Source organism: Vombatus ursinus, unplaced genomic scaffold (assembly GCF_900497805.2).
Source record: "Vombatus ursinus unplaced genomic scaffold, bare-nosed wombat genome assembly UNPS02014775.1, whole genome shotgun sequence".
NCBI lineage: Eukaryota > Metazoa > Chordata > Mammalia > Diprotodontia > Vombatidae > Vombatus > Vombatus ursinus.
The window spans coordinates 11,728,296-11,751,377 of NW_020954553.1; the positions used below are offsets into that span (position 1 = coordinate 11,728,296).

Sequence of the window (23,082 nt, forward strand, 5' to 3'; positions counted from 1 at the left end):
GCTTCCCGTTACTGCAATGCGGTACGTTCAGTAATATCATTTTGTGTATAGGAGTCTCAATAATTTGATTGCAATGGAGAGGCTTCCTTGGAGCAGCTGAGCCTACGCTCTCTCTGCAACTGTCCATGCTGTTTTATTGACAGCTCAAAGACGCCCTCCCTCCTCCCCCTCGCCCTGTCTCCACACACACACCTTTTACAACTGGGACCATCCTGCTCAGGTCTAGAGGGGTGGGGGAGGAGCCACAGAGTTCTGGGCTGCACCCTCCCACCCCATTCTGAATCTGGATTCAGGCCTGGACCCAGAAACATTGAAAACTGGCCCTTTTGATAGTCACATCATTATTTTATAGATGGTTTTCTAGGTGCCAACTCTTGTCATTTTCAGAGATCTGCCTATGCTGAGCAGGGGACCACCTGAGCACAGGAGGAGGAGAATTGTAGAAAAGCCATGCTCTGTGGCTCAGATGAACAGACTTTTCCAGTTGAACAAGTTCAGGTTTTGTCACGTGGTTATGACATTAGGATTTGGTCAGGCAGATCACAGAAACCCCACAATCACTAAACAACAAGAAGTTGTCCAGATTACAGTGATCAGAGTTCTTAAATCCATTCAGCTTTTGATAAATCAGGAATTCCCTTAAAATGGTAGTGATGATAAGCAAACTTGTAAGGCAGGGTCCTTCACCTGAGAGGGCAGTCTTCTCTTCCAGTCTCTTCAAGGTTCCTATGGATATAAAAGAAACTCCCTTCTTGTCTACATGAACTCTGGGCTGGGCATCCTCTCTAAGCTAGGCCCCTAACAAGGGTAGGGTGCCTTGGACCCAGAGAGGAGCAAGCTCAGAGTTGAACTGGGACCAGAAAGACCCTTAGGTGGGAGTTTGGTTTCTTAAACTTGTGAGACTGGGGTCCCCATAGAGACTTCAGAGGCGTTATAGACTTTAGAAGAAAAGGCTGCACCTATAGATTGGAATTGCTCGTGGGCTTCATGGCCTAGAAGGGTAATTGAGACATGCCTTATCTCACTGCTTCTTTGATGGTTGCTTAATATCGTGGATTGGAGTTTATAGGCTGAGGTGGTTGGCAAGGAAAGTCAGCCTTGGCGGGCACCACCAAGCTGCCTTAAACTGTGTTCTCAAACTGGACTGTGCTCCAGATTCAGTGACAACCAGCACTGCCGGTCCTCAGAGGTTGTGTGTATGTTTGTGTGTGTGTGTGTGTGTGTGTGTGTGTGTCATTGTGTGCATGCATGCAAGCTTGTGTGCTTGTGCCCATCCATGAAGAGTCTCCTTCTGGAATAAGCAAAAAAAGAGGGGGAGGGAATATGATGGGGAGAGCCCCTCACTGTGGGGCTGGCTGTGTGTGGCTTCACAGCTGCTCATCTCTTGGGGAACCGCTGGTTTGGTCGCTAGGGTTGGGGTTATTTATTGAGTTCTGCCTTTTCCAGAAGGAGTTCATGGTACATAAGGAGGGAGACATGAAGTGTAGAATCCTCAAGGTGTCAGAGGACCCCAGGGAGGGAACCTCTGGGTGTACCTATGGCTTGGAGGGTCAGGATGAGGACCTACAGACTGGTTTGGAATAATGGAGGCTAAGGTTTCATTGGAGAGACTTGGTACAATGCTGAATGTTTCTAGAGAGATGAGTTTGCAGAACCTTGTACTGGTATATTAAAGAAATAATAAAAATTAAAAAGCACTTTAGGTTATGTTATCCTTAACCCGATTGCTGCAATTTCTTTTGTATATGTATTTTCCACAAAGTTTTATTTTTTTTCTCTGAGAAAATGGAGGTGTGAAGAGAAAAGCACTTACCTTGGTGCAATACTTGTAGTTTGGTGGATGTTACCCCATGCAGACCCTGCCTTGGCCCAGGCTTGGTGTTGCTCAGTTCCACAACATGGTGCCCTGTCTGTAAGGAAACACTATTATGCATTCCTAGCAACTAACTATGAAATCTATGCAAACCCTCTCCCTGTTCCCTGGGCTGAAAGGAGGAGTGGGGCTGTCCTCCGAAGAGCTGCTCATCACTTTTCCCTTGGCCTGTTTGGAGATCAGCCCCCTACGCAGACAGCCTCTTTTCAGCTGCAGTTCATTGTCTTTCTCCTGCCCTGGGAGGGCAGTGAGAAAAGCCTAAAGGGAAGGGACAAGTTGGTCTTGGGGCAGAAACTTTGCACCTTCTAGACTTTTATATTGGTAATCAGGGCCATTGTCTTGTTATAAAGACTCCTACAGAGTCAGGGAATTCATTGGATTTTTTAACTGCAGCAGCACGTTAAATGTCTTACTGGACTTCCAATCACAAATATTTGTATTGAGGAAGAAGGAACCATTCCCAGCTCTGTGGTATGTAGCTCTCCTCTTCCCTTCTCCTCTTTGTTCACAGAAGGAAACTCCCTTGGTGCTTGTTGGCTACAGTAAACTGGGCTGTACTATTCACCTCGGCCCTGTAAGCTGATTTATCTGAGGTGGAGGACGGCCCTTAATCCCTTGATTTCATCTTCTCATTGGAAAGTTAGTTCAGACGAGAGGTTTCAAAGTAAAATTCCAGCCAAAACGGGGACTGTTTGCTGTAGAGCAAATATCCAAGTGACTTCTACTATGGGCAAGCTAGGAAGCTGACCTTTCCTCCTTTTGAGGAAGGGAGGGAGAGAGCAAAAGGAAATGATACCTATATTTCTGATTGGTTAAGTCTTCATTTGGAATGTTCCCTTTGACATATTTGGAGGGAAATTTTTCCCAGTGTGATCCAGAGTTTTTAAGGTGATGATTGTGGGCTGGGCTAATCCTAATTTTTGGTATTTTGTCTCACTGTATCTCCTCTTCTACAGTTGGATTCTGTCTGCACTGAAAATACAAATTAAACTGGATATTGATGTCAGAATGTATGAAGTCTAAGCTCTTGTTCTTGTCTCCGGATGTCTAAGCCTGACCTGTTGTGTTCCCAGCAGTCTGCTGGGTTTCTTCCACAAAGGGCCCTTTACACTCAGTGCAACTTCTGCTGTTCTGTTACAAGAAACTTTTTCATACGACACTTTTCAGCAGAATCGGGCAGGGCTGGGGGCAGGAGGTGTGGATGATTTTTTGTTTTAGTTTTTCTCAATATCCTTGTTACCCCAACTGTGGTACAAAGTCACAGCCTTCTCTTGGCCTCTTTCCTTTCCTGTCCTTGTGCCTGCAGCTCTTTCTGCCTGAGTTCAGAGTTCACTACACAACCAATGTTGTAGTATTCTGGAGAAAGAGTGTTATTACTGGGGAGTAGCAGGCTCCTTGGGGGTGGGGTGGGCTGTGGGAAGACTCCTAGCTCTTGTTTGGGAGGAGGCCAAGAGGAGGCCTTCTGCTGTGACTCCAGCCTAGATCATCCAATCAGGCACTGAGACTCTCCGTTGTTTTCACTTCTGCCACACTTACCATAGGCCCAAGCTTTTGGTAATGGTTTTTAAAATCCCGATTATGTAAAGGTCTATATCAAAGGAACTTATTAACATATGAAATATGGGAACAACTGACTTCCACTGAGCAATGTGAAGATGTTAGTTACAGGTTCAGTACTTCCAAAGGAAGAACCCTCCAAACCCAAAAAAACAAGTAAATATGAATTTGTATTTTTGAAGAATGTGAAATAATGGTGTTTGCTTAATTGCTCATTTTGTATAAAGTTAATATTGTACTTTACAAATCTGCTAAGAAGTGGAAATTTAACTTTTTGGAATTGAAAAAAGCAATATTAAATACTAATGAAATCCTAATTAAATGCTTATTTAAATTTGGTAGTGTCAGTGGCATTTTTTCACTTAAGTGATGCTGTCTTCCAAATCCTGCAACCTCAGTCACACTGTTGGATGAAAGTTTACGGGCCTCTGCCAAATAAACCTTGCCTTTTTCTGGGAGACATCAGTAGCATCCACTCTACCACTTAAATCATCACAGAGCTGTTTGAGGTTGGAAGCTGGGTAACAGCTTGGGTCTGAAGTGCTCCCCATCTCTTAGACTGGGGGCTCATACGATCAACACAAAACTGAGAGTTCGGGGGCCCAAGGGAATGGGAACAGCTCCAGCTGCTGACCATGAGGGGAACTGGGACAGTTGGGGGTGGTGGTGAATACAGGGACTCAGATCGTTGAGGGCAGCAGCTTGATCCCAAGTGATTAACTCACTGGAGGATGGGAAGAGAGGAAGAAACTCCACCTGATTCCAAGTCATGTGTGATCAGCCATTCAGGAGAGGGTGGGTTGAAACCAGTCGCTCAGATTGTTTTTGTGAGGCCGTATGCCCTCCATCCCTTCACCATAACAGCTCCCTCCGTGGTCCAGAGCCACACTTTGGACCTTCAGATCAGTTACATCCCTGGGCACCTAAGGCAGAAGTTGCAGAAGTGCCCCTGAGAAAATTTTCACTGGCCTCCCCACCCTCCCCTCCTTTGTTAAGGCCCCTAGGAGGGCAGCCTCTGCCTCTGCCTTTTTGTAGATTGTCATACTCTTCCTGAATTCCAGATGGAGAGTGGAGGTTGGGGGATGGTCAAGGGCAAAGAGGCAGGTGAGAACATAGCTCTGAGGAGGGAGCACTAGAGATGAAACAGTTAAAACCTAGGTTATAGCCTTTGTTCTGGGAAGCATGGCAGCTCTTAAGTGAGATTATTTTAGCCAGAATCCCCTCCCCCCCATCTATACTGTAACCATTACATCATCTTCCCCAAAATTCACCCATCTTCTGTTGAGGACATCACCATCTCTGTGGTCACTCCATTTCTGACTGCTCCCTTTTATCCCACTCTGCCACTTCTCATATCCATCCCCTTCTCTCACAGCTGCTACCTGAGTTCATGCCCCCTTCATTTCTCCCGTCGATTCACCTCTTCCAGAAGCAGTCCTCCATGCTGCTGCTGCTACCAAATAGACTGTGTGCTGTAGTGGCTCCTTACCAACACTGAGCAAGTGTTTCATTTTCATCCCATCCTTTTAAAATTTATTTTTGTGTAAGTTTTTAAAAGTACATAACTATTAGTAGAGGGGCACAGCAATATACTTTTTCAGTCTTATCCAGGTGGCTTTTTAAAATTAAAAAATTTCCATTTATCAAGTATTTTTTCCTTCTCCCATATATTCAAGCAAAACAAATGCCTATATTGGCCATGTCCAGAAAAACACATATATGCAGTTTGTGAATAAGTGAATATACAGATACTGGGAAGGGACTTAGCATTTCTGTAGTGTCTACTATGTGCCAGGCACTCTACAAATCCCTTGATCTTCACTACAGTCCTGTGAGATTGGTGCTGTTATCCCCATTCTAGTTTGAGAAAACAGGCAGATGGAGGTTAAGTGACTTGCCCAGGTTAGAGAGCTAAGAGATTGAGGCTGGATTTAAATTCAGGTCTTTCTGACTCTAGGCCCTGCAATCTGTGGGGCGGGCACCACCCATCTGCCTAATTAATGTCCTTGTCTGGGTTCTTGCTTGAAAAAAAATTTGTAATGATAGGCTCACTCATTCAAAAAAGTTGGGAGACCACACTGGTTTAGGAGAATCGCCCAAGAAACATGGCAACACAGATCAATTCAACATGCATTTATTAAGTGCCCAGCACAGTTCAGAAGTGATGGGACCCTCAAAGAACTTAACAGTTGAATGAAGGAATACACATAAAAGGGAGATGAATTGGGGGAGGGGGGTTGGTTGGAGGTCCTATGGAGATGAGCTCACCACACAGCTAGAGGAAGAAAGAAGGGAATGGTTTGTTTGCAGGGCCTCCTTCAATGGGAGCTTCTGGGAGGAACCACCCAGTTTGAGAAGCAGCAAGGTTGGTGGGTATTTCCAGTGTGAGAAGTCCAGGGGTGAAGAGGTTTCTATGGCATGGTACAGAGTGTTGGGGGAGGAGCTGGTACAACCTGGAGAACCTTTTCTGCCTTCTGTAGCAAGGCTGGGGGCCCGTGCAGCCGAGGGACGGGTCTGTACCATGGATATAGCCCCTAGACACCAAGGTTCCAGGACTATCCTGGCAGCAGCAGAGGAGTGTGGCCAAAAGAACATGAAGTTGCTGTTGTTCAATCACAATCAGGGTGGTGAATGTGAATTTTGTCAATTGTTCGGCACCTTTCGCCCTTGGCAGGTGTCTCATTGGCCTTACCCTGGTTACACCCTGGCACAGGCCTTTCACAGAGGTGTAGACAGAATCCAGAGTAAGCACAGTAGATGTCACTGGGCAAGTCAACCAACTTCTGTTTGCCTCAGTTTCCTCAACTGCAAAATGGGGATAGTTAATAGCATCTGTCCCCCAGGGTCGTTGTGAGGACGAAATGAGATAATATTAGTAAAGTGCTTAGCACAGTGCCTGACATGCTTAATAGATTCTTGTCCCTCGCTCCGAGCCAAGTGACCCGCCCAAGCTTCAAGGCCTTCTAACCCCGCCCCAGGCCCAAGGCCCAGCCCCTTTTTTGCCAGCCCCCTCCTTGCCCCGCCCCTGCGGCTCGCTGATTCCTAGAGGCGTCGCTGCCCCTTTAAGGCGGCGCAGGCAGGGGTCCGCGGGGGCTCACGTCACTTCCTGCCGGAAGTGCATATTCGCCGATGGGTCCGGTTCGGACGCCTCCACCTGCCGTGCTGGCGGCCGTGGAAGCCGCAGCTATGGGGCTGGGAGAGGGGTCCCTGGCCCCCAGCGTCGGTTGTCTCCTGCCCTCTCGACCTGCGGCCCGGCTCCTGCAGCTGCCTCGGGGTGTCGCCGACTCTCGTGCCGGTCGGGCCGCGGACCTGGAAGGTGAGGAAGACGGTGAGGGGCGGAGCTGTGGCGGGCAGTACGCTGCCGGTGAGAGTCGGACCGCTGCAGGGCGCTTGCGCTGCCCGAACTGCGAGGAGGAGGGGTTAGGGGAGCGGTGTCCGAGCTGCCTTGGAGTGCGGGGCGCCTGGGCGGCGCATGCGTTGCTTGAGCCGAGGCGGATGGGTGATATGAACCACCTTGGGGGGGGTGGGGGGGCCTGGGACGCATGCGCCGCCCGTGGTGGGCGGGGCAGCTCGGCCGACACCTCTCCCAAGCACTCTGCGCTTGCTTTCCCAGGCTGGTCCGGGGCTCTGTCGGCCGCTGTGAGCTCGCTCCGCGCAGGCGGGCTGGTCGCCGTTCCCACGGACACGCTGTACGGCGTGGCCTGCTCGGCCTCCTGCTCCGCGGCCCTCGGGGCGGTGTACAGCCTCAAGGGTCGCTGCCAGACCAAGCCGCTGGCCGTGTGCCTGGGCCGCGTGTCGGACATCTACAGGTGAGGCTGGGACCCCGAGCACCCGGGACCAGGGCCTGGGCGGGGAGCCCACGGGTGGAAGGGGCGGGGCCGGGTCTTGGAAACTGCTTAAAAATCGGAGCTGTCCCAGGAGTCCTCCAGAGCAACGTGGAGGCCCACCTGAAAGGGTGCTGTTGAAATGGTTACTGTTCAGGAGCCTGCAGGGAGTTCAAATCCAGCCTCTATGTGACCCTCAGGCGAGTCCTTTAACCTGTTTGCCTCAGTTTCTTCAGCTGTAAAGTGGGGCTGAAAATAGCACCTACCCCCGAGGGTGGTTGTTTAGAGGAAATGGGATGATATTTGTAAAGCACTTTGCAAACCTTAAAACTGTATAAATGGTAGCTTATCGTTATCATTGTTATTCTGTGAACATAAACTGCCAGGTGCACAAGGACTAGTCAGACCTTTTACAGCTAGGGAACTAGGTATGCAAAAGTGCTTTGGGAGTGAGAGAATTAAGTTCATTTCATCAAACCTTTATTGTGCTATATCCCTGCTGTGTTGTACGTTAAACAGTAAGATAATGTTTCTGTACTCAAAAGGCTTATAGTCCTGACACCTCAAAAATATCTTAATTCAGGACAGAGTATGATCGGCTTAGGAGAGTGTTACAGACAAAGTGTGCTAGAGATTCAGAGAAAGGAATGATCAGTTTTAGAGAAGGGTATTGTGGAAGACTTGATACTGCAAAGATTTATTTTTTCCAGCCTCCAGCTTTACTGTTTTAGGGATAGGGATTCGACCTGTGATTTCACTCATAGAGGGCACTTCAGATGAGGAAACTTTTACTGATACAGGTTGGCACCTTTTCTGAACTTATCATCTGAGAGTGCCCTTGAGCCCTAAGAAGCCAAGTAACTTGCTCAGGGTCACAGCCATTTTGTATCAGAGCCTGGGTTTGAATCCAAGTTGTCCTGCCTTATGAGGCTGGCTCTATAGCTACTACACCCCTGCCTTCACATGATTGAACATCGTACATCCCAGACACATTTAATTTCTACCAAAACTTTTTAGGTATTTGAAATGGATAGTTTTGTGGGTAAATGATTAAAGCATTAATTAAGTGCTTACTTTGTGCAAAGCATAGTGCTAAATGCTGGACATACAAATAGAAAAGTTAGATAGCTCCTGCTCTCAATGAGTTCACAATCTAATGGGGAAGCCCACATATCTGGAAGATTCAGCTTCAAGTCACATGGAAAGGTCCCATGATTCTTAGGGTGTAGCAGCAAGGAGATGGTAATGCCTCTTCTCAGTTTTCACTGTTAAAATCATCAGTTTTTGACACTGAACTATTTGACAGTGCCAAGGATTTTGGTAGCAAGGACTTTCCAGGTCTTGAGTAGATATGGCTGGAGCAGCTACAGGAGCAGTTACAAGGCTGCTTCACCATAGGCGTTGCTTCTTAGGCTGATGGATATGGGCAGTGGACTGAGAACATAGTTATTCCCCAGGCTCTTGGTTGGGTTCAGGGTCCTGAACTGTCTCCATCTGGAGGAAATGGTAATCAAGGTGGTGGTGGTTTGACTTGGCTGCAATGTGCTGCTTTCTGTCTCCACCTCTGTCATGCTGCCTTAGCTAGTTTGCCTTGCTTGCCCTATGAATAGTAGTTGGTTGGCAGTCGGTAGGGATAGTTGGCCGCAGCTCCACAGGAGTTCCTTCTCCTGGGCTCTAAGTAGAACTGGTGGTCCGAGGCTGTTGCTGCCACTGCCAGGCCTCTTGTGTTTATTGTCTGCCTCTTAGTGGCAGTTGGTCAACCATTGTTGCTGTGGTGATGAGGAAGGTAGGCCTCTCCTACACAAAATTTCTCCCCTTAATGATGGCTGCAGGATCTGGGCCGGAGGCAGGGCTGGTGATTGGGGGACGCTATTCCCATGGCTCTTGGAGTTCTAGGTCCTGGGCTGGGTGTGTTGGTGTCTGAAGGGAGACTGTGATCAAAGTGGTGGTGGTGGCCTAATCTGCCTGGCACATTCTACCTCGTCTCTCCCGTAGGATGTCTTGTTGCTTCGGCTAGGTTGGCTTGCTTGCCCTGTGAGTGGGAGTTGGCTGGCAGTTAAGGTGATGGATGACCCCTTCTCGGAAGTTGCTTCCCCAGCGATGGCTATGGGGGCCGAATATAATGATAATTATGGTTTAGTTAAGTGAACCTAGCATAATTGTACATTGTGTTTCCTTCCATTCTTTTTTTTATGACAGAAACTTCATATTAAGGTTGAGTATCTATTTGGAACATTTTGTGATATTAGACAAGTGAAAGGCTAAAATAAAGAGCATTTTTAAAACATTTGAAAGATAAACTAAGTCCACCTTAGTGTGTTTAACATTGACTCACATTTGGTCCCCAGAAAAAATTCTTTATAAAGAAAATGAAGATTTTAACTCTACTTTGAAGGATAGATAGGTTTTCAGCAGCAGAGAGGATACTCCAAACATAAGCAGTGGCATGAATAGAAGGTACAGAACTGGGGAAGAGGGTAGGCAATGTGTGGCACCAGGTTATAAAGGGCCTGAGGTGACCGGCCAAGGGCTGGAGTATGAGGCAGCTTAGACCCTAAAGGTTGGGGGCCAGCGAAGGATATCATTAGGAAGAGGCAGGGTGGCCACAGTTAGCCCTCATGTGATATAGGGATGTGTAGTGGTAATCATGGTCTGACCTGCAATGACTGCTCCTCAGACACTGAACTTGGCTTTTTTTCGTACCCAGGTATTGCCAGGTGAGGGTCCCCCGAGAGCTCCTGGAGGACCTGCTGCCTGGTCCTGTGACTCTGGTGATGGAACGTTCAGGAGAGCTCAACAAGGACCTAAATCCTTTCACCCCAGTGAGTGCAAGACTGAGAAGTGTAATCTGTGGAAGGGACTCAGGTCATCTCATTCAGACCAGCTCTATACTCACCCCATTTTATAGATAGGGAACCTGAGGACCACAGGTTGTAGCTTACAGTGAATTTGTAGCAGAGCTGGGAGTAGAACACAGACGCTCAGGCTTGTGCTCTTCCCACTGCTCTCTGCTGCCTCATTTTCCTTCTGCTTAATTTCCTTAATGGCTTGGGATCTGACAGTTGCTTTCAATAGGTTCTTGGGCTTTTCCCAGCTTTAAGCTTCTTGACCAAAGCATTTCTCTTTGTCATATAGCTTGTAGGTATTCGAATACCCGATCATGCCTTCATGAGAGATTTGGCTCAGACATTCTCAGGACCCCTTGCCCTCACCAGTGCCAACATAAGCTCACAGCCAAGTTCATTGAATGTTAAGGTAAGTTTTGTCATTATGTGCTCCGTCCTCTCCCTGCACTATCCGTGATTTCACCACAGTCTACAGATGTATCAGCCTTGGGAGAGCTCTGGGCTGAGATGATGAGGTCCTCTTCTCCGGCTCTGTGACCACAGGAAATGTCACTGCTTTTCCTCTTTGATTAGAATCATAGATCTAGAACTTTAGAGGATATCTAGTCCAATCCTCCAGTTTTATAGATGGAAAAAGAACAAGCATCCAAGGTCATATAGGTAGTGAAGGACAAGGCTGGGATTTGAATTCAGGTCCTGTGACTCCAAGTTCAGCTTTCTTTCTACTTTACCTTGAAGCTTCTGTGAATATTCCTTGTTGAGTGGGAAAGAAGTCATGCCTTGTCTCATCTTTCCTAAGAGACAGAGCCATAATAACACACCTGTGGATTACTCCTCCCCCTTCCATTGCCCCCCCATAAATTTAAATGAAAAACATTAAAAAGTTCCTAGCTTGAAAACCAAATACAGTGATACCTCTAATGGCTTATACAGCCTTCTGTACCCAAAGCTCACTCCTCCTCTATGAGGAAGAGGGAAATAGGCTTAATCATCTGTCCTCTGAAGGAAGATTGGTCATCCAATTTGATCTTTTTCTGAAGTTTTTTAATGTTAATTTTCATCTACATTATTGTGGTCATTGTGTGTTCTCCTGGCTTGGCTGTCTTCCCTCTGCTTCACTTCTGCAAGTATTCTTATATTTTTTCTGTTACGTTACATTCACATTCGAAATTTGTTTAGCTAGTCACCAAAAGCAGGATACAGTACCAGATAGTTTCAAAGATTATTCCTTTATAATACTGGTATTATTGCAAGGGTATCTCTAGCTGTGCTTACCTGTGCTATGAGACTGATTTTCCCACTAGTTTGATGAAAAAAGAGACACAATTACATTCAGTGTTTGTTTTAGAAGTTCCTGAAGGGGGTCTTGTTCTGGCATTGGAACAGGTGGCTCATTTTTGGGTGAGTGGTCTAAGCACTTGCTCCTCTTTCCAGGTTTGAGATCTGGTCCATCCCATGTCCCCTTCATTCCTACTTTTCCCCCTGCTATGTCTCTTGAGGTTCTAGACCCTTTCTTCCTCCTGATGAATTTTGTCCAGTTCTAGAAAGTAACTCCTTAGCAATTTTTTTTAAACATTTGACAAAGGAGGTTTACTTTTTTCTAACACAGCAAGAATAAGCAGCAAGTATACAGTAGCACTTCGTTTCTAGAAGGAACTCTCTCTCATTTTTTATCTGGTCATTAAGTCATCAGGTTATGACATCTCTTTTGGCACCCACAGTCTGAAAGGTGCACAGACTTTATGAGGCTGAGATTTTTATGTCCCTCCTTAGCAATTTAATATAAAATTTAGGCTGAATAGTCATTTGCATTATGTTGTAATATCTTGTAATCTCATCAGTCTGATACCTTTATGGCGTTTGTACTCATTAGGGGTGTAAGGTCCAGAATTCTCCTGACTGGGGAACCCTGTGCCTCCCCCATACAGGTGTGGGGGGGTGCGGGGGTATTCTTTTGATACTAAAGGAAGAGGCCAGGTATTTCCAGATTAACTATAGGTAGTAGTTTAATCAGTCATTATGAATACTTACAAACAGGGGCAATCTTCAGTCTGAGATAGCAGCCAGACAGTTTAGTGGATCCCTGCTAAAGAACCCCAAAAATCCCTGGGGTAATTATAGAAACTAGACAAAGAGAAGATGAGCTGGAGAGTACATCACTACTGAGTGGTGGATATTTTTGGTTTTCTGCTTAGTAATGAACTTGGGTGTTAAGCCAGTGTTATGCCCAAACATAAGTTTGTGTACTGATCATGTACTGGTCATGTATGGGTCACGATATTCTTGTGCCTTTCATAGTATCTCTAAGTTTTGACTCAGTACTAGACTATGATTCAGTATCTAAATTATGATTTGTTAATAGATCACCATGTTCAGGTTTCCACCTTTCACAGAGCTTAAGTTTTTATGGCTTTTCCCCAGTCAGGACCCCACAAGGGGCTAAGCCTTCTCCCTTTCACTCACACCCCCCTCCCCCGCACTTCAAAGATGGGGAAAGAGGAGAGCTCACTGGAATGATTCTGGTTTTATACTGATTTGGGTTGCTGCTATTGAGGGCTGAACCATTTTAGCAAGATATTATCGTATGGTAGTATGCGTCTTTGCACAGCAGCTTCAGGATATGGCCTAAACAGCTGGACGTCTCCCTGAGTATCATAGAGTTGTAGTAACCAAACCCTTTAAGGGTTTGGCACTTTGGAGTTAGACAACTTTGGTTTTGCTCTGTGTTATTAGAAGGTGTGTACAATGCAGTATCGTGGTAGAAAACTGGTGAGTGTTCAGCCTAACCTCATCTGTGCTATCTTTAGGAGTTCCAGGATCTCTGGCCTCACTTGTCCTTAGTCATTGATGGGGGACCAATTGGAGATATAAAAAGTCCTGAATGTCGACTTGGCTCCACTGTGGTAGACTTGTCAGTGCCTGGAAAGTACAGAATTATCCGACCGGGCTGGTATGTATGTTTTCTCAGGGTGGGTAGAAAAGGGGTGGACTTTTTGGTTTTTTCTACCCCCTGGTAAAAGAGAAGGGTGAAACTTATGACTTAGGAAATTCTGGTTGTGAAAGAGTTTGCAGGTGTAAAACAGACTTTGTCTTTTGTTGCTTCCTCTAGTGCACTGACACAGACTGCAGCCATCCTCCAGAAGAAGTACGGCTTGGTCCCCTCAGAAGAGCCCTGCTCTTGAAAAGGGAGGAGATTACAAGAACTGGAGCTAGGCACTGTGTGTCTGTTAATTGGTGTGGCCTTGTTTAATGAGGTCATTGGGGCCACTTCTACAGACTTAACCTCTTCAAGTCTTGGAGATCCCGAGGGAACCTTAGACTCTGCTCATCTGAACTTATATAAACTGACTCTTTCCAATAGTTTGATGGAAAAAGAGACGTGATTACATTCAATGTTTGTTTTATAAGTTCCTGAGGATGGCTTCTTTCTGACATTGGAATAAGTGGTTTACTTTTGGGAAAGTGGTCTAAGCACTTGCTTCTCTTTCCTCCAAAAGTTTGAGATCTGGAGAGATTTCACATCTTGGGTCCCTGACTGGTAGCATGGGCCAGAAGCTTGTGACTGTTAATGTTATTACCAGGTGACCAAAGTCTTTTTTTTTTTGTTTTTTGCTACTGAGGTTGGAACTAGGAGGAAATAAAATCTCTAAGGACACAAGTTATGCTCTGTATTACTTCTCGAGGCAGTGCCTGTTTCCATGAGATAATATTTATAAAGTGCTCAGTGAAGTGCCTGGCTCGTAGTAGGTGCTATATAAATGCTTGTTCTTTTCCCTGCCCCCTCTTCCTCTTATCTGCAGAGATCAGTGATACTGTAAATGCCAAGGAATCCTGTAGTGAGATGAGATGGTGGAGCAAAATCTTACTTTTTTTGGCTAATAATCAGAAATGAAGTCTGAGATGTAATCAGTAATAAGGTTTAGATTTTTAAAAAATCAGGGTAGTTGTCAGCCTCTGCTGAAGTCATGGTGCAATTGTTCTCTTGGGCTCTTGAAGTAATTTTTATTAGGGAAAGGAATCTGGGAATGTCAGTCTGGAAAGGCTTTGATTATGGGCTCAGTGAATGATTGGGGCTGTGGTTTTTGCGGTGTAGCCTAACCATTACATTCAACTGCCTTTTATGAAGTACTTACTGTGTGCCAGGCACTGGTAGGTACTGGAGATTTCAGGTAAACAAAAAAAGAAACAATCTGTTTCCTCGAGGAACTTCTGTTGGGAGGTTTGCAATGTGTATGGAGATAAACAAAAAGTAAAATCTTGAAAGCAATTTCAAGAGAGAAGGAACACTAATATGGGGGTGGGGATTGTGAAGGGCCTAGGGCAGGAAGTGCCATTAGCACTGAACTAGTGTTCATGGAAGGAGGGAACACTTTTAAGAGGTTGGAATTGAGAATGGAGTTGATTACAAGTGTGGGGAAAGGCCCGTGGAAAGACATAGGCAGAGCACAGACTGTTGTGGACTGGATAGATGCCAGTGTGCGTGGAAAAGAAGTAAAGGAGGATGATACAAAATGAGACTGAAAACTTATGTTGGAACTAGGTCATACTGGACTTTAAAGGCCAACCTGAATAATCTAGATTTGATCATAGAGACAGTAGGGAGCCACAGAAAGATTTTTTAGGTAGGAGAGTGATGGTCAGATCTGTTTTAGGAATATCCATTTGGGAGATGTGTGGAGGATGGATGGAGATAAGGTTGGGAGACTAGTAGCAGGGACATCAATTATAAGGCTATTGTAATATTCCAGCTAGCAGGAGGGTGTGAGCCAGGGCAAGTAGAGGCACAGGATGGGGAGTTAGGTTTGACAAGGCTGACCAACTGATTGGATGTGAGAATTGAGGTGAGAATGGCAGGTTGGGAAGACTCTTTCTGGCACTTAAAGCCCATCATAACCTGGTTTCTTCTCAATTTTTTCAGTCGTCTTACACATTAATCTTTCCACATACTCTGCAGTCCAGTGACAGCTGGCCTCCTTTCTGTTCCTCAACAACACTCCATCTCGGGCCTTGTGAATTTTCACTGGCTGTTCTCCCATGCCTGGAATTCACTCCCTCTTCACCCCTACCTCTTGACTTCCTTCAAGTCTCAGCTGAAAGCCCACCTTCTTCTACAAGAGGCCTTTCCTAGTTCCCCTTAATCCTAGTGCCTTCCTCCTGAGATTACCTTCAAGGTGTCCTGTATGTCTCATTTGTGCATGTCTCCACCGTTAGACCGTGAGTTCCCTAAGAACAGGGACTATTTTTTTTTGTTCGTTTGTTTTCCCTTTTGTATCCTTAGTGGTTAGCACAGTATTTGGCACGTAAGTGCTTAATAAATGCTTGTTGATTAACTTGATGCTGTCCTGATGAATTTGGTTGTGATGATTGCAGGAAGGATGGGTTTGGGGGGGAATGAGGTTGATATTGATCATGTTGCATTTAACATGCCAGTGGGACTAAAGGTAAAGGTATCCAACAGGAATTTGGTCATTGATAGTTCAGGAGAGATTGGGACTGAGTAGTAAGATTTGGGAATTTTATTTGCTGGGGATGAGAGGTCATGGGAAGATTTTTTTTTTGTAAGAGTGGAAGAGCGCTGTTGGAATGTTTTAGGTGTTAAGAGAAGGAGCTATAGATAAGGAGGGATTGATGATGAGAGCAAGAGGGAGCGAGTGCTCTAATGGGCAAGCTCTTAGAGAAAGATTGGGGAGGGGTGGAATTGAGAGGAAAAAAAGGGCCAGTTCCTAGAGTCTGGAGGGAAGGATGGAAAGAGAAATCCTGTTGATTATTTTCCAGGTGTGAAATAAGAGAGGGAGCTCCTGACAGATGGCTTTGATTTTCCACTTCCCTGACTCCTGCATCCTCCTCCCTGTGTGCCCTTACCAAAGGGCAGAATGGAGAGGACTACAAAGCAAATGTTTTTGAAACATCACTAGTTTAAGTGCTTCAACTCAACCTGCCCCCAGACTTATCACAAATTCAGAATGAGATATTACAGTGGTAAAAAGGCTTGGAGGGGGGAAAGAACGGGGAAAGGAATAAGCATTTATAGAGTGTCTACTGTGTGCCAGGCACTGTGCTAAGTGGTTTTTACAAACATCTCATTTGTTCCTCATACCCCCCCTTTTAGGTAGGTGCCATTATTATCCCTATTTTACAGTTGAAGAAATACGCACACAGGAGTTACTTGCCTGGAGTCACACTGTGAGTGAGGCTGGATTCGAACTCAAGCTTTCCTGATTCCAGACCCAGTGCTCTCTGTCCTATGCCCGTCAGCTACCAAGCTGGTGGAAATAGGAAGATCTGGGTCTCAGTTACGGCTTTGCCAGCACTAAACTTACTACCTTGGACTTGTGGATTCTCCTTCCAGGACATATTTTCCCACCTGCAAAGTGAAGTTGAACTGGATAGATCGACAAGGGTCCTTTACACTAGTGGTTTAAGGAACACTTACGACTAGAAAAGAGAGCACTTGACGTTTATTTAATTAATACAAATCGCAGTAGCACTGAAAAGTGACTCTACTGGGTGGGATTTGTTACTTAAATTTTTGTGAACAGGGATGTGTGAGGTGGAGGCATCCAAAAGAACCATTCATACCATCTATCTTCACTACTGTCCCATCAGCTTGTAGGACTCTGCAAGCCAGATGAATCCCCTGAATAAGGAGTTTTGTTTTGTTGCTGAAGAGGAGGAGTTTTGAGCCATTTAGACTCATGATTCAGGGCACAGGAAGAAAACACAGGACTCGGTATAGTCCACCTTTAGGAAAGGAAAGCCCCCAGCTTTGGCCTACCTGTAAGGAAGGCTTTGCTTCTTGGCCCATTGATTGCTCAGATTTCTTCTCACACTGATTTCTGGCCATCAGTCATACTCCATGGGGTTTTCCTTTTTAAAATACTCAAGGGAAAGCTTCTTGAGGAGGCAAACCATGATTTCCACTTCTATCCTCGGGGAGAGTGGAGCAAGGCATCAGGTGGGGCTTGGGAAAGGGATTGGATGCATGCTGAGCCCCAACCCTGCCCTCACTGTTTTGGGAGCAGAGCAGCTGTTTATGAAATACCACAAATACTCCCACACTTTACGCTGACCTACTGTAGCAAAGTTCAAGTCTAGAAAAGATTTTGGAGCTTTACTGAATGTCCTGATGCTGGGTCACTGGCCCAGATACCTGTAAGACTATGTCCTTCCCCTGCTCTTAACTGCTACTGAGTGCATTGGACTTTGCTGCAGACAACCCACCACGCTATCCCAACCTAAGGAGCTTGATTCATTCTCCACATCTGGCCTAGTCACACAAGGCAACACCCAGGAGCACCAGCGCTCCTGGCTTAGAGATGCAGGTTTCTGTGATCTCATCCAGTTGTGCCACAGTGCGACTTCTTTCCCTGTATCTGGAACTCGGGTCGTTCCTCAACTGCCTGTACTTGAGTCTGTGGATCCAGTCACATCAACCATTGTTCCTTCTCTTTAATGAAATGCTCAGCCCAGCGCCGAGTCAGCTGCAGGTACAAGTTAGGCTGGTGGGGCAGGTAGTCCAGGTAGAGGCGGGTGAGGGTCTTCTTGGGGATGGCCTTCTCGATCTGGGTCCCTTCGTGCCACTCATTAAAGGAAGTGATGGAGACGATTTCTGGCCTTACGGTGAGGGCCGCCTGCAGGGCTGTCTCATAGTACTTGCCATTGACCCGGTTCCGGGTATTGTGGTTGTTCCAGGGCCTAATGCTAGTGTCAATATAGCCTGGCCCCACACTTGGGATGAACATTAGATTGTTGGCATCACAGAAATTCTTGACTGCTTTCCAGTTCTGGTGGGAAGAGCCAAAGGAGAATCCATTGGAGGCAAAATATGTGTACATGCCATCAAAGCCAGCAGACAAGATGTCACGCTTGTGCGCCTCCTCCACCAGCAGGGCGATGAACACCCCATCGTAGGGAGTGTTTCTGATTGAGTGGGATCCAGAGGGGGTGAGGAGGTGGGCCCAAGCATCAGGTGGGGTAAGGTATGAGTCATAGATGTAGAACAGCGGCAGGCTCCTGCCCATGCTGTTTTTATAGCGATAAAATGCTCCATGGGATCCATACCTGAAGGGTGGGAGGCAACACAGAAAACCCTGTTAGGAGCACATGTGCCCAATTTGTGAGCCCGAGATGGGGTAGAGCTGTCAGGACCCTCCCACCCCGCCACCTGCATGTGGTATCATGACTTGGGAGAGTTCTAGAGCAGAATTTCTTCACCTGGCATCTGTAGCCTTAAAATTTTTTTTATAACTTTTCATATAATTGGTTTCCTTTGTATTTAAAAACATGACTCTGAAAACAGCTCCATAGGCTTTACAAGACTGCCTAAGGGGTTTAGGACACAAAGCAAGGTGAAGAAGCCCAGTTCTATAACCAAGTCTGGTTGGTTGTATGTGTGTCTGGTCTTGCATGTGAACCTTCTGAGTAGTCATCTAAGAATGTGCCACAGCCCAGTGCTCTGGCCTTCTCCCTTTGATATTGGAACATTTGTGCTTCTCACATCCTAAACCCCTGCCCCCAGCCCAGCATAGGTAATTACTGTGGATGGGATTGTTTTGCTCAGGCCCAAGAAAGTCCCCATGTTGGGCTCAGCACAACCAAAGCCTTACGTATCAATGATGTACTTGACGTTGTCATGTAGCGTCTGGTCATCCCGACCCTTGTAGGGCTGTATGTGAAAGGCCACCTGCCATAAATAGAAATGAGTCATGGGTTGTGAATGTATGTCCTGGTCCTACCTTCTGCCCCACTTGGGTGAGCAGCACAGGAAGTGAGGCTGTATTAACACCCTTTCAGGAAGGAAGCTATCCTTTACTAAAGTAGTTGGTCCTGACACGGCACCCACAACCTTCAGGCAGCTATAGTGACCACTTGTTGGAGCAGAAGAGGCAAGGATGACAAAGCTATGGAGTAATGGGGGAAAAAAAAAGCACTTGCTTTGGAGTCAGACCTGGCTTCAAAAATCCAATTAGCCTACCTTGTGTAACTGTGGGCGAGTCCTTAGGCTGTCTGGCTAGCTCTGAAATTAGGTGCAGGGGCAGGTTGATGACTGAGGTCATTCCAGCCCTACAACCTATGGTTTTATGACTCATCACTTAATAGCTACGTGATTCTAGGAAAGTCCATCTCTCTGAGCTTGCACATAGACATTTAATCGAGATAGCTAGGTGCTGCAGTAGACAGAGTTCTGGACTTGGACATAGAAAGAACAGAATTCAAGTCCAGCCTCAGACACTAGCTGTATGACCCTGGGCAAATACATCACCTAACCTGTGCCTCAGTTTCCTCATCTGTAAAATGGAGATAATAATAGCACCTACCTCTGGGAAAGATGAGGATAAAATAATATTTGCAAAGCATGTGCTTCAAGTGCTATATAGACACTAGCTGTTAATAAACACCCTGAACAGAACAATTTCCTCATCTGTTAAATGGAGGTAATAATATTTGTACAGGGCTGTTAATCCCACTGCTAGTGCCTTCCCTCTGAAATTACCTTCCATTTACCCCATCTATATCTTGTATGTAAGTAATTTGCATGCTGTCACCCTCAATAAGAATGTGAGCTCCTTTGGGGAAGGAGCCCAGTTTTGCTTTTCCTTGTATCCGCAGTACTTAGCATAGTGCCTGGCACATGATAAACCCATAAGAAATTTCTGCCGACTGACACACAGTCGTCATTCAAATATCTTCAATTGGAGGTTTCCTCATCTGTGCAATACAGATGATAATCTCTGTAATAATTGCCACAAGGGGCTGTTGTGAGGATCAAATGATGTTATAAATGTAAAGTGCTTTGCAAACCAAAAAGTATTATTTAAATGTTAATTCAATCTAACCAGCATTTACTAAGTACCTGTTGTATGTAAGCATTGTCATAGGCACAGGGGATACAAAAGCAAAGAAAAGTAGTACTTGCCAGCATGGTGCATCCATCCTACTGGCAACTTACAAAATGTAAACTGGTAAGAAAAATACAAGGTAATTTGAGAAAGAAAAGTTACAATTTCAGGTTCAGGAGATGGCACCTTAGCTCAGTCTTGGGAAAAGGAGGCCAATCTAATTACAAACTTTATTATAGAGTCTTCAAGCTGGAAGGGATCTTGTCTTTGAGAGCACCTAGTTCAATTCGTTCCATTTTACTGATGAACAAAGAGCTTCTGGGACCCCAATACACCAGAGCATCTTTAAATTCTCCCTGGGTGGCTCTTACTGAGAATGAGCCACTTCCTGAAAAAGTGACTGAACACGTGGGAAAGGAGGAGCCCAAGAAAATAATCATATCCCAACAAACAAAGGAGCCTCATATCCCACCCACACCACAAAGCTAGAAAGTGCTTGCCTGGAATGCGCAGAAGAGGACTTGGAGCAAGGAAAAGAGCTTCTCCATCTTGTCCCCCCATTTGGGTTTACTTACCTTGATGCTGTACTGATGTGCAGTATCAAGAATAGCAGGTACTAGATCATCTGAGGGTTCCCCATTGTCATCAGCCATGCCTGGTGGGTACCAGGACAGGACCAGGACCCCTATGATACAAAATAGTAAAAACAGCCCACTTTTAGAAAATATTTTCTTTACAGCAATCCTATGAGTGCAAATGTTTTTTTTTTTTTTTAGCCCCATTTAATGAATGAGAAACATGAACTTCAGAGAGGGGGAGTGACTTGCCTAGGGTTATACAGCTAATAAGCATAAGATCCAAAATTTACAAGTGATCTATTGCTTACTTCGGGGGAGCAGTTCCAGGCCCAACTTCCTTGCCCTGCTTACAGAGATATAATTTTTAATTATAATGTCAAACAAGTCAGTCCATAACTTCAGAAGAATGTTTCTGAGAAACCTGAATAAGGCCAAGGATGTTCTACTTCTCTTCATGTAGGAGAACTTCATAAAAATAATGTTCTAAAAGATTCTGTAGCTTTGGAGCTGTCCAGAGGCTGTGGTGCTGAAACCCCAGCTTTGGGGGGAAATAAGAGCTGTCCCTCAGGTGAGCAGTCAGTCCTACCACACAGAAGACCATCTATGAGTAAACAAGAAAATGAGGCAAATCTCATGTTTAGCAACACAGACTTTTTTTCTTCTTTGAGAGAAAGCTTTACTTTTCTGGGTTTTTTTGTTTGTTTTTGTTTGGTTTTTTAGTGAGAAAAGCAAGAAATATTCTACTGATAAATCCTGAAATAATAGTCTCCCCAAGGCCAAGGGTCCTTGGGAAAGCAGGAACTAGAGGGATCAGAGGTAATTAGAGGACTACCTCCAGTGTTTGAGACATGAGAATTTTTCTTCTCCCCAAAGTTCATTTCTTTAAGGACCCCCAAAATACACGTCTGCCAATGCCACTGAGAGCAGGCCAGGACCCAGACTTGCCTTCCAGACAGAGAGTAATGTTCTTTCTCAAATAGACACATTGTGTGCCTATATTAGAGAGCAGCAAAGGGGGTCATTCAGTGCTGCAGGACTGCTGGGGCCCTCCACTCCCCTGCCTTTGTGAACACCAACACCCTTTCAGGGAGCTTAAAGAAGTCTCCATCTCGTTATTAAGTCTTCTGCAACTGCTTAAATGAGCCTGCAGGCCCTGTCACCTCCACTTGCCTGAGATTTCAGGCAGAAAATGAAGACTGCATTAGCATAGTCTCAATTGAGCATGGATTTACTCTCTTCCCCAACCCAATTTGATCTGCCAATCAGCGTTCCATCCAAAGGCTTTGGAGGCCCCCCCCCCTTGTATTTTTATTCTTAATAAATAAAGAAAAATTTGTTGGTCTCCCAAAATGGACAATTCCTGACTGGGACCCTGCATACATCTTTAACTGCCTCTCCTATGTCCCTGGCTCAGAGATCAATATCTGGGATCAGGGAGGGAGAGCATGGCTGCCTGTTTAGGTGTACGTGGAGGGGGTGGGGGGTAGTGGCTTACTTGGTAGCGTAATGTAGTGGAAAGCACTGGATTTGAAAGTCAGAGGACAATTTGCTGAATCATAGCTCTGCTACTTACTACTTGCATGACCTTGGGCAAATCATTTGACTCTTCTAGACCTCAGTTTCTTCATCTGTAAAATGAAGGTTTAGGGAGTTTTGAGGGAGTAGTGGCTTGGGTAGTGATAGATTACCTGGGGGAGGGGCCCTTACCTTACCTTAGCTGGGGTCCATGGAAAGGTCCTTTGTGTATTTGCATGGGGTGGGGGCAGGGCAGGGGCCCAGGAAGCCTTGGGGAAGGAGATCCTTACCGATGGCAGCAGCTTTGAGCTGGTTCATATGCTCCCGCAAGACTTCGGGATCCCTGGAGCTGTAGGGTCCCAGCTCAGGGTAGAAGCTGGAGCCCAGGTCATCCGGGGGGCTATGGCGGCCCTTGGGGTAGCTGGCGGACACTTTGGGGTCCCAATGCGGCACCATAACGTGGTCCCAGTGCACATAGCGGCCCTCCCGACCCCGTGGACTGCCATACCACGAATAGTAGAAGACGTGCAGGTCTGAGTAGACAGGCGGACCAGATCCCGGGGCAGGAACAGGGGCCGGGGCCGGGCTGGGGCCCGCAGCTGTGCGAGGCGGCGCTGGGGGTGGCGGCTGCGGAGCCCGGGCGGCCTCCGCCTCTGCTGCTGGGGGCCCAGCGGGCACGGGGGCACGGCGCTCAAATGGCCCCAGCTCCAGTCCCGGGGCGAGCTCTGGGAGCCCATCAGGCGCCTTCAATGTGCGCAGCCCCATGAGGGTGCCAAAAGCGAACAGCAGAACGAGGAAGAGCGCGATGCAAGCGCGGCGCCGCCGCCGGGCCATGGCCGGCTGCAGGCCTCCCTCGGGCTCAGCCCCGCTACCAGCCTACCCCCCGGCCGCGCTCGGGGGCCTTCCCTGCTTAGCCATGGCCCAACGGGCCTCCTGGCCCCGGCAGCGACATCAGCCGCCCGCACCCAACTTCGACTCACTTGCGGCCTGCGTCCCACAGAGACGACTTCTCTTTGATCCCAACCTAAAAATAAATAAATAAATAAAATA

At 46.5% G+C, this 23,082-nt stretch overlaps 2 protein-coding genes across 2 annotated transcripts; one reads left to right on the forward strand and one right to left on the reverse strand.

Annotated features, from left to right (window-relative positions):
• Window positions 1-6,530: 6,530 nt before the first annotated feature.
• Window positions 6,531-13,758, forward strand: YRDC (yrdC N6-threonylcarbamoyltransferase domain containing). The gene is made up of 6 exons (XM_027864743.1): window positions 6,531-6,746; window positions 7,044-7,239; window positions 9,962-10,076; window positions 10,390-10,509; window positions 12,908-13,050; window positions 13,210-13,758. The coding sequence occupies exons 1-6, from the start codon at window positions 6,560-6,562 to the stop codon at window positions 13,280-13,282; spliced, it is 834 nt and encodes a 277-aa protein (XP_027720544.1). The 5' UTR covers window positions 6,531-6,559; the 3' UTR covers window positions 13,283-13,758.
• Window positions 13,759-16,540: 2,782 nt separating this feature from the next.
• Window positions 16,541-22,866, reverse strand: MANEAL (mannosidase endo-alpha like). The gene is made up of 4 exons (XM_027864619.1): window positions 22,323-22,866; window positions 20,515-20,624; window positions 18,707-18,783; window positions 16,541-18,161 (listed from the first exon to the last, which is right to left on the reverse strand). Exons 1-4 carry the CDS (start codon window positions 22,864-22,866, stop codon window positions 17,525-17,527), a joined length of 1,368 nt encoding a protein of 455 aa, XP_027720420.1. The 3' UTR covers window positions 16,541-17,524.
• Window positions 22,867-23,082: the final 216 nt, after the last annotated feature.

Excerpts from the sequence above, each read along its gene's own strand:
- MANEAL (XM_027864619.1), bottom strand. The coding sequence starts at position 22,866 with ATGGCCCGGCGGCGGCGCCGCGCTTGCATCGCGCTCTTCCTCGTTCTG. Across the intron at positions 18,784-20,514 it reads CACATCAGTACAGCATCAAG|GTGGCCTTTCACATACAGCC; the intron begins GTAAGTAAACCC and ends TATTTATGGCAG. Across the intron at positions 18,162-18,706 it reads GTCAAGTACATCATTGATAC|GTATGGATCCCATGGAGCAT; the intron begins GTAAGGCTTTGG and ends CCCACCCTTCAG.
- YRDC (XM_027864743.1), top strand. The coding sequence starts at position 6,560 with ATGGGTCCGGTTCGGACGCCTCCACCTGCCGTGCTGGCGGCCGTGGAA. Across the intron at positions 10,077-10,389 it reads ACCTAAATCCTTTCACCCCA|CTTGTAGGTATTCGAATACC; the intron begins GTGAGTGCAAGA and ends TTTGTCATATAG. Across the intron at positions 13,051-13,209 it reads AGAATTATCCGACCGGGCTG|TGCACTGACACAGACTGCAG; the intron begins GTATGTATGTTT and ends TGCTTCCTCTAG.